This window comes from Drosophila busckii, chromosome 3L (genome assembly GCF_011750605.1).
Source record: "Drosophila busckii strain San Diego stock center, stock number 13000-0081.31 chromosome 3L, ASM1175060v1, whole genome shotgun sequence".
Classification (NCBI taxonomy): Eukaryota; Metazoa; Arthropoda; class Insecta; order Diptera; family Drosophilidae; genus Drosophila; species Drosophila busckii.
The window spans coordinates 14,347,443-14,360,956 of record NC_046606.1 but is presented as its reverse complement, the minus strand read 5'-3'; the positions used below and the strand labels follow the sequence as shown (position 1 = coordinate 14,360,956).

At 37.4% G+C, this 13,514-nt stretch overlaps 1 protein-coding gene across 1 annotated transcript in view; it reads left to right on the top strand.

Moving 5' to 3' along the window:
* LOC108597904 (protein bric-a-brac 1) overlaps positions 1–13,514 on the top strand; it is a 68,481-nt gene that overhangs the window by 53,039 nt on the left and 1,928 nt on the right. Inside the window, exons 3-4 of the mRNA XM_033293700.1 lie at positions 12,747–12,804; positions 12,872–13,296. Of these exons, the coding sequence (XP_033149591.1) occupies positions 12,747–12,804; positions 12,872–13,296 (483 nt within the window). The remainder of the gene's footprint in view (positions 1–12,746; positions 12,805–12,871; positions 13,297–13,514) is intronic.

The window sequence follows — 13,514 nt, the reverse complement described above, 5'->3', positions numbered from 1 at the left end:
GCCACTTCCATTTTATCAACTATCATGTGGAATTCGAGCGGACTGTGAGTAAACTGAATTCTCTATTCGTATGTTCTTTGTTTTTACAAATTAATTATTTTTACAGCTAGAAGAGCTGTTTATATTGGAAAAAATCAACACTTCTGAGCTAAAAATGTATGGCATAGTATTGAATACTAAATCGGGATATAAGTTTTTAATCAGTTGGATGTTGTACTATCTTGTAAGGGTGTAAGTCAGAGGCGTATAGATAAATGAGATAATAAATGTACTTTTTCAGCAGCTGGTGATACTTTTGTAAAATTGCATTGAGGGCAGATTTACAATTTACTATCCTATCCTAACCAAAGAAAAATGTGACTTTTAATTCTTACTATTTAGCCTTGATATTTCCTGTAACTTTTATACACTTGGACATTTTTATAACAAAATGCAAAGGGTTCCTTGGCGTTTTGTAAATGTATGTAAGAGGCGGAAGGAGGCGCGAGTTCTGCTCACAAAATATATAAATTCTTTATCAGCAAGATCATCTGAGTCGTCTGAGCCCTGTCCGTTCGTCTGTCTGTCTGTTCGTCAGTAGGAACAACAAGTAATTAGAGACTATATGAGTTAGAGTTACCAAATTTGGTATGAGAATTCATTTATTTCCGAAGCAGTACGTATTTATTTTTGAAAATATGATTTCTCTCCCCTTCAGCACAAACTACTTTTAGCAAGTTCTCGACCTTAACCGAATGAGTCAAAGTGTATCAAAAATTTACCTGCGCTCAAGCTTATTGCATTCTTCTCTTAGTTCAAAGTTTGAATGTTATTACATTAAATACTGCTTAATAACAAAAGTCAAACAATTACTTTTCAGTAAAAAATAATGCACTCAATACAATTTCAACATTAATTAACTTCGCAGACTAACAGATTGACCTTAATCAACTTAATACACATTCAATTAATCAACTATATACAAAAAAAATTAAAACGCTCAGTTGTAGCTGAACTTTGGCTCAATGCAGACGCATAAGCTCTTCCAACAAGCGGCCATATGCATATTGGGCCTATATTTTGTTTTGGCTGCTTTCATTGGCCTTTGGGAATTTACCTATGAGCGTGCAAAATCGACGTTTTAGGTCCATCAAATTTTACTGCGGCAAGTATCACTTTTTCGTAAGCTTTAATTACAATAACTGTATGTTGCCATCTCTATAATCGAACGAAGAACTAGCGGAATCCAGATACGTCGTAATTACATATTCGGAATGGGAGCATTTGTGTTGTTGCGTTTGAATGTGTACTTATCCAAAGCTAAACTATGTGACTTGCTTAATAACAATGCTGCAGGATCTTGATCAGTTGAAAGAGCCAAATATATTCAAACTGCAGCATGTACTACTGTTGCTCTTTGTGCTCTATGGTGGAGTGCATGAGATTATAGTTTACGCTTTTAGCGTTTAAGCGTGGCGACTGGACAAATTATCTTATAATTGCTCTGTGGTTTGGTATATTGCACTAATTGGTGGACTATGGGTTTCAAACTGCAGATCGGCATACACATATGCTCAAGTTATAGTTCCTAATAGCTGGCTACGAAAAGCTACACGAACGTACACAGCGTCATCTCTGAGGATTTATCCAAGCTTGTGGCATGCTCAGGCTGCAGCGAGGCGAACCAGCCTTATGCCTTGCTGCAACTCTTACAGCAACATGCTGCGCAAGTTGTTGACATTCGCAACAAATTCGAGCAGCTTGCGGAGCAACTGGGCTTCAGCACTTTCGATTCTTATTGGCTGTTAAGCGTATTTCTATCACCATCATATTATTATTAATGAATTGCGAAATGCGCTTGTTTATGCCCTATATAATTTGCTTCTGTAGCATATTTAAGTGCTTAGCCAAGAAGTCGCAGCTCTCACGCAGCTTCTGCCACTTCCATTTTATCAACTATCATGCGGAATTCGAGCGGACTGTGAGTAAATTTCATTCTCTTTTCAAATATTCTTTTTTTAACAATAGAACTATTTTTTTAGTGTACTATTTTTACAATTGCATTAATTTTTACAGCTGGAAGAGCTGTTTATATTGGAAAAACTCAACACTTGTCAGATGAAAATGTATGGCATTGCATTGAATATTAAATCGGCCCTGCATATTTTATTCATCTGCATATTTATATTTATCAACCCTGGGTTCAACCAAGTGGCGTGAAGCAAATGCTAGGAAACAAAGCAACAACTTTTCAACAAATATGTAATATGCATAAATTATTGTTATTTAAAATTGATAACAAACTTTATAAAACTTTGCATTGAAATCTCAATTTCGATAAAAAGTGGCAAACGATACTTTCGCGGCATTTCGTCGATTAATTTAAGAGCTAATATGACTTTTAATTCTTGCTGTTAATAGGAGCTTGTTTTTATTCAATTTCCAGAAGTGAAAACAGTTTTTAGAGATGGTATATTTGACATCAAGAATTGTCTGGTTAAACTAAATAATCTTACAATGCTTAAATTTACTTTTGTAAATTTGCGTTGTTGTAATAAAAAAAACTTGTCTTGTCTTTGAAGGCAGATTTACATTTAGAATAAAAACAGATTTCAGTGGGAATGCACCCATCCAAAGAAAAATGTGACTTTTAATTATTAATAGCCTTGAAATTTCTTGAAGCTCTGATACCCTTGGACATTTTTAAACAAAATGGAAAAGGGTACCTTGAAGTTTTGATTGATTCCTGTCCGTCTGTACATCTGTATGAGCAAAAAGTACTCAGAGAGTATAAGAGCTGGCTACAAAATTTGGTATGAGGATTCGCTTTTTCCGAAGCAATATAGCTCTTCTCCCCTTCAGCACACACTGCGTTCTTCTTTTAATTCCAAATTAGAGTAAAGTAAAATATGAACTAGCCGTAGATGTTTGGTTTATAACAAACGCCAAACACTATTCAGTAAAAATTAATGCATTCAATACTATTTCAACAATTATTAGCTTCGCAGACCAATAAATTGCCTTCATCAACTTAGTAATAAACTATAATTAGTCAACGAAATCGACAAAAAATAAAACGCTCAGTTGTAGCTGAACTTTGGCTCAATGCAGACGCATAAAATTTACAAGATAGCGGCCATATGCGTATTGGGCATCTATTTTGTTTTGGCTGCTTCTTGGCCTTGTGAATTTCCCTAGAGAGTGCAATCGACGTTGTTAGGTCCACAAATTAATCACTGCGGAGACTATCACTTTTCGCTAAGCCTTACTCACCTTAAACTGGTATGTGCATCCCTATACGAACGAAGAACTGGGAATCCACTTTACTCGAATATATAACTTCGAAATGGGCCGCATTTGTGTTGTGCGGTTTGAATGGCACTTATCGCAATAGCTAAACCTGTGTGACCGTCGCTAATAAAATGCTGCGGATTGACAGTTGAAAAAGAGCCAATATATTCAAACCTGCAGCATGGTGCTACCTGTTGCTCCTTTGGTCTGCTAGGGTGCGTGCATGTATTGGTCATATAGCTTTCGCGTTTCAAGCGTTGGTGACCATCGCGAGAGGAATGATATTATAACCCTGCGCGGTGTGTTGTGGTTTTACTACATAATGGCCTATGGTTTCCAAACGCAGATCGGCAACATTCTATCCAATTAATAGTTAGAATGGCTGGCTACGCGAAAGCTCACGAACGTACCACCGTCATCTCTCCCGATTGTGAACCTTGTGGCAATCTCAGTGCAGCGCGCGACCAAGCCTTATCCTACTGCAACCTATACAGCAACATGGCAGCGCAAGTTGGTGACATTGCAACCAATTCGAGCAGCTTGCCGGAGGCAACTGGCTTATACTTTACGTTTCTTTGGCTGTTAACGTATTTCTTCACCATCATATTGTTTATACTGGTATTTCAAAATGAGCTTGTATATGCTCTATATAATCTGCTCATGTGGCATATTTATGTGCTTAGCTAAGAAGTCGCAGCTCTCACGCAGCTTCTGCTGCTTTCATTTTGTCAACTATAATGTGGAATTTGAGCGCACCGTGAGTAAACTGAATTCTCTATTCGTATGTTGTTTGTTTTTACAATTAAATTATTTTTACAGCTAGAAGAGCTGTTTATATTGGAAAAATTCAACACTTGTCAGATGAAAATGTACGGCATTCCATTGAATATTAAATCGGCCCTTAATATTATCATCATCTGTTTAGTTACCACTATTATAAGGGTTCAACCCATGGGCGTGAAGCAAATGGTAGGAGAGAAAGCAACAGCATTTTTTACAATCTTTTAACGCAATTTATAACAAGCCAATATATTATATATGCTTCTGTCACAGTTTATTCTTCTAGTAAAAGTATTGTATGGAGAGGAATTTTTCTGATTTTTTGCTGATTTTGCGATAATTAACTCAATATCATCAACATATTTTACCAGATGATGGAAAACTTTGCATAGAAATCTCAATACATGCCATTGATACTTTCTCGGCATTTCATCGAATAATTTTAGAGCTAATATGACTTTTAATTATTGCTATTTACAGCGGCTTGTTCTTATTCAATCTCCACAATTGAAAGCAGTTTTTAGCCGCGGCATCTAGAACTTTGACTTTATCTTATAATGCTTAAATTTACTAACCATTGCATTAAATGATTGTGAGGTTAATATCGCTTGTTTTCAGGCAACCACAGCGTGTAACTTGATCGCTTATCAATTTGCGTGCATTTCTGGGAATTGCTTGATTAAATTTGTTGCACACACATACAGAGGAGTGCAGCCTAACAGTGAGAAACAGCGCGTATATAATGATAATCCGCATAATTATATATAGAATACATAAATAGCACACAGTTATATGACTGTACCTAAGTGTGCGTGCGTGTGTGTGTGTGTGTCTATATAGGCAGAAGAAACTTTGCAGCCATCAAAACGGTAACTGCAACAGCAACAGCAACAAATGCTGCAACATGCACATCAGCTACACGGCCAACTAATGGTCCATTCGTGGCACTTGGTTATTGACGTCGGACTCGAATTGTATTAACAATGCATGCAGATGCATTGGGTACGCTGTTGTTGTTGGTGTTGTTGGCCACTGAACTGCAAGTGAAAGGTTGGCTCTGAGGGTTGGGCTGGGGGGATGGGGGCTCGGGTGGATTTGGTAAGCAGCAGTGGCTATGACTGCATTTCAGCTTTGATGCAAAATCGAAACGTGGTCAACTTCATTTCGCCTAATTTCGCGTTGGTACTGCGCTCACACGCACACACACACACACATACACACATACAATATGCTTGCGTATGCGCGCTAATCTGCATATGGTGGAGGGCGTGGCAGTTGTACCTAGCTGCCCAACTACGACTACCTGCCACTCAGCCATGACAGTTTGGCAGCGTCGAGTGCACCAAGACTGTCAAATGAGTTGTAATGAAATCTCGCTCAGTGCGTAACTCTCTCCTACGTCTGTGTGTGGGTGAGGTTTGTGTGAGTGTGAGTGACGCTTTGGGCAGTTGCACATATAATAAATAAATTATTTGGCATTTGCTGTACGTATTATTGAAGGCAACTGTAAAACAGGCTCAACACACATACAGAGATGCACAACCGCAGCTGCAGCGCCATCTGGCGTCCGTCTTTAGCGACAAACTTGCGCATTAGCGTGATTAGTCTCAATAGTCGCTCGCTGGCATTTAGTTTCACATCAGCAACAGGATTTGCCATTTCCCTCTCCAACTCAACGCCGCTTTAAGCGCAACGACAAATTGAATTATCCCCAAATTCCTTGCGTTTCCGCCATTTTGGCGTCTGTCTGCATATAAAAAATACTTGGAAATTGTTTTGTGATATAATATAAAATACGCCCCAGTGTCAAGTAGCCAGGAAAAAGGCGTTGCATGCCACGCAATTGAAACCTTTTGCGTAGCCTTGTTGAGCAAGGTCTTTAAAAAATAACCGCATCCAGGCAGTCATTGAGGCGTTAAGCCCACACCAATTGGGCGTAAAAAATCCGAATCCCTCCGCCCCGCCCCCTCCGCTCAGCTGTAGTTAACCCTTAGCCGACCGTGCCAACAAACAAGCATTATTTGCGGTACTTGCGTCACTTGCCGCACTTGGCGGCACTTGTGTGGTAAGGCTTTATAACAGCCCCTGGGCTTGCTTTGACTTGACTTTGACTTGTCGTGTCGCGTTGTATCGCATCGCAGTCGCACTGGCAGTGGCAGTGGCAGTCACAGTCTCCACCCGTCTCGTTGCCTTTGGTGGGTGGTGGCTGCCACAATTTCTGATTCGTTCAGTCAACAGGCCGCTCAATGCAATTTAGCCAAATTCACAGCAGGAACGCCAACGGCTGCCAAGGGTCCAACAGAACAAATTTTCTAATGTCCTTTACACAAGCAGACAAGCAATAAAGCAAATAAAATAAGTAAATGTACTTTAAAATAAACCACAGTGGTTATTGAAATAAAATTGCTGGCTTTGCTTGTTAAATAAAAGAGTTATGCGTTTCAAAATTAAGTAAAAATTAATAAATAAAAAAAAGTTATATGATTTTTAAGTTTACAGTTTCGCTTTCTTTTAACCTTTCAATGTCTTTCATCTTAGCGTTATTATTTTATATGTGAAATCTAGATATAAGTCATTATAAAAACTTAATAGATTAAATCTTAAGTTAGGTTTGTTTATTTACAATTATTAAGCTTTCTTTTGGAAATGAGAAGTTTTTTTCTCAGTGTGTAGCTCAACTCATACCCGAGCTCACTGCCACGGAACTATAACAAAAAAGGCTTAATGCTCAATCTGGCAAACGTATTTTAAATTTTGAGCGCCGTCGCGCAGGAAATTATCAAGTGCCATATGTGCACATATACATATGAATATATGTATGTTTATATGTATTTGCATTTGTGTAAAGCCAAAAATTAATTAGCGTGAAAAGCTTTATTGAATATGCGGCAAAGTAACAGCGTTTAGCCCAAAAACGTATTTGTGGCAGTGGCTGGGGCTAGAAACTTGCATTAGTTTTGTAAGTTAACGTCGTCGAGCTCATTTCCTTAAAGTATCTATGTGTGTTCATATATATTTATGTGAGTGTGCAGTGGCAGTCGCAGTTTTAATTTGATTTAGTCGCAAAAACTTGCTGCCAATACTTCATTAAAATTTTGCAACAACAAATAAACTTGAGCCTGGAAAGTTTTTGGCGCGCGCACGCTGCTTTTTGCTACTTGAAACATCAATTACAACATGCAATAGCAGCAGCAGCAGTGGCAGTGGCAGTGGCAGGAACAAGCGGCATATTTCCGACCCACAATGCATGCCCAGCCCTAATCCCTTAGGCGTAGGGGACTTGCCAGCCAACGAGAGCGTTCTGAAGTGTGCTAGGATTTCATTTGAAAACTGCAATCAAGTGAATTTTGATATATATGTAGGCATGGCATAAATATACATCGTATGTGGGCGTAGGCGTGGGCGTGGGCGTATGTGTGTAGCATAAAAAAACTTCATGGATTTAATAATCAAACCATCGATGGCTAAAAGGGGCTTGAAATATGGTAACTCAGCTCAGGGCTTGTGCCTCATTCCTCTGCATTATTATTATATATTTGTAATATGCCGATCGGCAATAACAGACGGATATGAACTGTGCTAGAACAATTTCAAATGTAGCAGTGTAAATTAATAAAAAAAAAAAAACAAATATGAAACGTAGCCATAATATGAATGATGTGTGTAGCATATGTTTATTGCATTTTTATATGCAACGTAGGTGTGTGTGTGTGTGGCAAAGAAAAAACAATGTGTATTACGTGCAATGCACCCTCAAGGGTTGTATACAATTTTCAAGTTAGATAGGTGAAGGGTTGTTGATAATAAGCGTATCAAAATATTGATGAATTCATAAATTCGATTCTAACAAATCATCATACAATAGGCTGCGATGATGGGTCAATGCAAATTTTGTATTTAAAAACTTACAAATACAAAAATATAAAAATCGCAACAATGTCTTATGAATGAAAAATAAAATATATAATAAACTGAACTTCACCTACTGAATTCCTTTTGCATTATTTTCTAAACAATGGAATATAATATGAAACTGAGCAAACATAAAGATGAGAATATCTACATAAATATAAAAACAAATAGGCTAAGCATTGCGCAAATAACTAGAATTGTGAGTCAGCTGCAAACTAAGTTGGATGAGCTTGGCAAGAACAATAGACAGGACCTAAAACGTATTCCAGCATACAAGAATACTTCAGGAGATCAAATAGCTTTTGAGGCTAAACACAATTCGTAAGCTAAACAATTTAAAAAATAAGAATGCAAATTTAGAAAAGAAAAAAAAAACTACTGAAAAACTACTACGATATTTCTAGAAGCTTTCTATCTAAATCGATTTAAGTCTCTGCTTATCTAAGAATGTTATTTATTATAGAAATTATGTTGGGTTACTTGCAGGACTTACTTTACTTGTAGCATTTATCCTGCTTAGCAAGATCGAAAGTCCAAATTCTGAAACGCATTCAATTCACTTTTATTCGTAAGCCTAAGTAGGGTGTAAAGGTAGGAAGACCCTTGTAGTAGGGCATATAGTAGGTCGTCAATAATTTTGATAATTGCATCGCAACTAATATTGGAATTAAGGAATTAAGCTAATAAACAACTCTAGTTAAGTGCCATGCAACACAAATTAACTGTTGGCCTTGCTGTAAATATATATTAATTATAAACTTTAGCGTACAGTGTGCAATTGCCAATCATCAAAGCCATGCAAACGTTTTTGATTTTAATTTGTTTTTATTTTCTAGTTCTGTTGGCTTTGCATGCGTTTTGCAGTTGGCAGACTAATTACCTTGCAATCGTGTTTAGCCAATCAGCATTTGGTGCTGTGAACAAAAAAAAAAACACACACACCACACCACAAAAACAAAACTTTAATTTTGTGTGCGCACAATTTTTTATCATTGTTTACGGTAATTTATACAAACTAAAACTTTTTGCAGCTGGTAAATGAGCTAAGCACGGCAAAAGTTGTGGCTAAACCAGCAATCGACAAAATAATGCGTTAACTTTTAAAAACAACAAGTAACAAGCGCACACACCCACACACGCATGCACGCAACTTTAGCATTTGGTAAAAAAAAAAAAAAGTATTGCCTACATGTAGGCGCAATGCCTAAATGCTGATAAAACGGACCCTAAAATAACACAACAACAGCTATAAAAAGTTGAACATATTTTTAGCCCATACGCATTTAAATCTAAGCTATGATATGCATAACAATTTTTTTTTTTAACCCAACTTCGATTGAGATTGAAAAGCAAATATTAAAGCAAATTATTTGTATTAGTATTAGCTATTGAGAAGCTAGAAGATCAAGCTGCTTAAGTTATAATTATAGGATGCCAACGCACTATATTTATATACACAAAATTTTAAAAAAGACCAACCCAAATCAGCTTCCAGATGGTTTAAGGTAACACAATTTGCACTTTTAAGGGCTAGGGGACATTATTTTTGCCGCCATATCTTATATACTCCAACCAACAAATGGGCCTCATACGATTTCGTTTTCCTTAATGCACGTTATACGAATGTAGCTTTAGCATTCTTTTAATGCAATATTTACCTGATGTTTTAGAAAACAATGTACATTCAAAAATCATTCGTATTTATGATACCCAAACCTTCTTCAAAATTTAACAATTGAATAATTTGTTTTTTAAACAGATAATCGACATAAATACAATGACACTAACTCTTATAGTACCTGAATAAAACTGTACCTGATAAAAATAAAATATTTAATTCATGTCAACTTGCTTAACAACTACAGAGCCAGTCTATAAAAGCTTTTTAAATACTTTGCCATAAATCAAATTTTATATACCGAACAATTGGTAACACTTCATTCTCGATTTCTAAACAAAGTTTACAAAGTGTGTGTTTCAATATTTTCTTTACTCATTTTACTGGCCCATAAAATGCCCATAAGCATTTTTTTATCAATATTTGTACAGTTATAAATCACGTATCTTTAATAGTCTATTGCCACAAAAACAAAAAATATTAAAAACCCTATTTTCTATGGTGCTCTCACCTATACACGAGCAATGTCCATATTTTTGGGCGCACAAATTGCAACAGAGCTGGATTTTTTATGGACTTTTTTGCTTTTTTTATTTTGAATGCGCCTGCCTGTTGTTGGCAGCACATTAAATGGGGGGCGCAGTCAGCGCAGTGCAGCTGTAGGCGTGTCAGCAAGCACGTGTCGGGACATCAAAAATCACGAAATAAAATCGAAAAAATTCATTGAAGGCCGTTCGGTGCCCAACCGCGCGTTTTATAATCTAATAAGCAATCAATGATGTGAAAAAATGACTGGCAAACCGTTTAAACGCTGCGGTGCACCACATAGCCGCATCAACAGCTGGACAGCAGCCGTATCGGAAGATTAGCCCTATGTGCATGACCAGGGGATTTGCCACTCATGCCATATTTTTATTTTGAGTTGTTTTTGTTTTTTGCGAGGCCGTTTTGCATTTTGTTTGTCCACACACGCGGCTTTTTATAATTTTTGTTTTTGGCGCTGCAGTTTTACACACACACACAGACACATGCATACAATTGTTGCATGTGCATGCGCGTGTGAAAAAAAGGACAACAACAGGATAACAGCCACTCGTGTGGATTTTATTGAAGGGGTTATGGGGCAGTGCCGCATAAACTGAATATGCCGCACAATGACAGAGTGTCAATTTATTAGGTGCCACAATTTATGGCGCCAGCCCCAAAATGACCAAATGCAGCACCAGTTTTTTTGTTGTTTTTGCTTTTTGTTTACATTTTAATTGCTTTTAATTGAATTCATTACACATTTTTTTGCTTGCATTACCAATTTTGCTATTAATTAAGCTATGAGTGCGAGTGTGGCATAAATTATTTAATATTCATTTTATTTAGCTAGCAATTAGTTGAACTATTAAGTAAAGAGAACCATAAGAGTACGCAAAGAGAAAATTGTCATGACGATATGTTCCTATGTAGATCTAGCATATTTTGAAACGGCCTATTAATTTTGAAAATGCTTTTAGCCATAAATCAAGCATATTTTCATATGCTAGCCATTAATAAATATATAAGTTTTTGATACGTTATTGCGTTACTTATCAGAACTGACTTCTCATTTTAGTAGGGAAGTGAACTTGAATTATTGCAGAGCACTCAGATTGCTGAGCAATGGATCATTTGGCTAAATTATGTTCGACCCAATTTGCAGCCTGTGGCACTGCAAAAGAGATTAAATTGTGCAGAACTAAATGCATTTAAATCATATAATATCCAGTGCACATATTTACGCTCAGACATTCAGAATATAGCCTTTTGTGGATGAGTCCACTGACATCAGCATTACTAAACTTTAACTTATTAGAAAAGAATGTTATTTTGTCAGTCTTTATATGTAATTAATTACTTCAGTGTAAGTAAGCAGGTAATGGCTTCGACCTGTGTAGGCCTGCTTAAAATCTAATCGATGAGCAACATCGAGACGTGTTATCGATAGTTTAATCATAGCTTAAAAAGACTAAGATGCAACTTTTAAATCTCAAAGCATCGAAAATTAGTTTAGAAGTATGAAATTTAAGAATAACTACACCAAATACTTAAATTAAAAATAATTAAAAAGTCCAGTTATTTTCAAACTATAAAACGGGCCAATATTCCATGTCTAAATAGAGTAATTTCGCCTAGCTTTTAAATGTGAGAAAGAAAAATTGCAAAAACAAATTGCAATAGCAGCGCGCCATTTAAAATCATATATAATTTACGCCATAATAAGCTCAAAAACTAAATGTGGCCAGCAGCTGTACACTCGGAACTTTGGCAACTTGCATGTTAGTTGCCCATAAAAGTATACAACGAAAATTTCGGAGAACAACATCAGAGCGCTGCGCATTGTCTGGCAGCTGTGATTACTCATAACACAAATACAACAACAAAAAAAAAACAGGAACGAAATAAACTGCTATTCAGTCACATGGTAAACTTACAAGTAATACTTAGCCCTAAATGGGCACAAGTGGCAACTTGAGTGCACCGCCTCGTACCACTTGAATATGTTTTATGATGCGAAATTTTTGTAATGAAGTTATCGACAAGCGGCGCACAAACACATACAATATACATGGCTATACATACATATGTATGTATGCAAGTGTATACATATATGCATGCAAGCACACGTTTAAGCATATGTAGAACAATATGCAAATGTTACTTTGTTATGCAATTAGTGAATTCAATACGAGCCACTCGGCAAACAGACAACGTCAGCAGCAGCAGCAGCAGCAGCGCCACTTTGGGGGCGGAACAGGCTAGGGTTCAAGTTGCAGTTAAATGTATCGTTACCGTTAGAATCGCAGTCATTATATTGTTAGAACTAGTTAACAAGGCAAGCCTGCACATAGGCGACTTGTGACATGCTCTATAAAAAGACAGAGCCCCTATATTATAATTCAACTTGAACAACAATATAATAGTTCATAATATTTCCACACATTTAGTTAAATTATTTTAAGCTAGCATGTTGATATTAACTAAAAGTAGGTCTAGATTTTGCAATCGCTGCATTGAGCACTAAATAAAGCAAGTTATGCAATTAATTCAAGACACACTCAATTCAGCTGCTACTATTTGTCTTTGCCCGTTGCCATTCTTTCTCTCATACATATTTTTGTGCTCTATCTCTTTACAGGCAAAAATGATGGAGAACTCGCACGCTTGGATGGGCGCCACCGGTTCTACACTCGCAGGTTTGTTTCCCTTGCCCCACATGCACTTGAGAAAACTGATTTTCTCTCTTTGTCGCACCTTCAGCAGACAGCTATCAGTATCAATTGCAATCGATGTGGCAAAAATGCTGGAACACCAATCAGAATCTCATGCATCATATGCGCTTCCGCGAACGTGGCCCGCTCAAGTCCTGGCGACCCGAAACTATGGCCGAGGCCATATTCAGCGTACTCAAGGAGGGACTATCACTTTCCCAGGCAGCGCGCAAATATGACATACCCTACCCGACGTTTGTGCTCTATGCCAACCGCGTGCACAATATGCTTGGTCCCTCAATCGATGGTGGCCCCGATTTGAGGCCCAAGGGACGCGGACGACCGCAACGCATTCTGCTGGGCATTTGGCCAGACGAGCACATCAAAGGCGTTATCAAGACGGTGGTTTTCCGGGACAACAAAGACTTAAAAGACGACAGCCTTGCCGCGCATATGCCACCGTACGGTAGGCACTCGGTAGGTAGCGTGAATAAAAACCGAATAGTAAACAAATTTGCCCACAAAGTTATTAAAAGTTCTCTTAAACCAAAACAATCCATGCCATGCCCTTTAGCTTAGGATAAAGTCCTTTCACCACACTTTGGTACATCTTTGGTTCTATGTGCTTAACGCATAATCCCTATTGAACGTTGATTGATAAAAATAAATTTGATTTATTCCTACTTCTGCCCTAG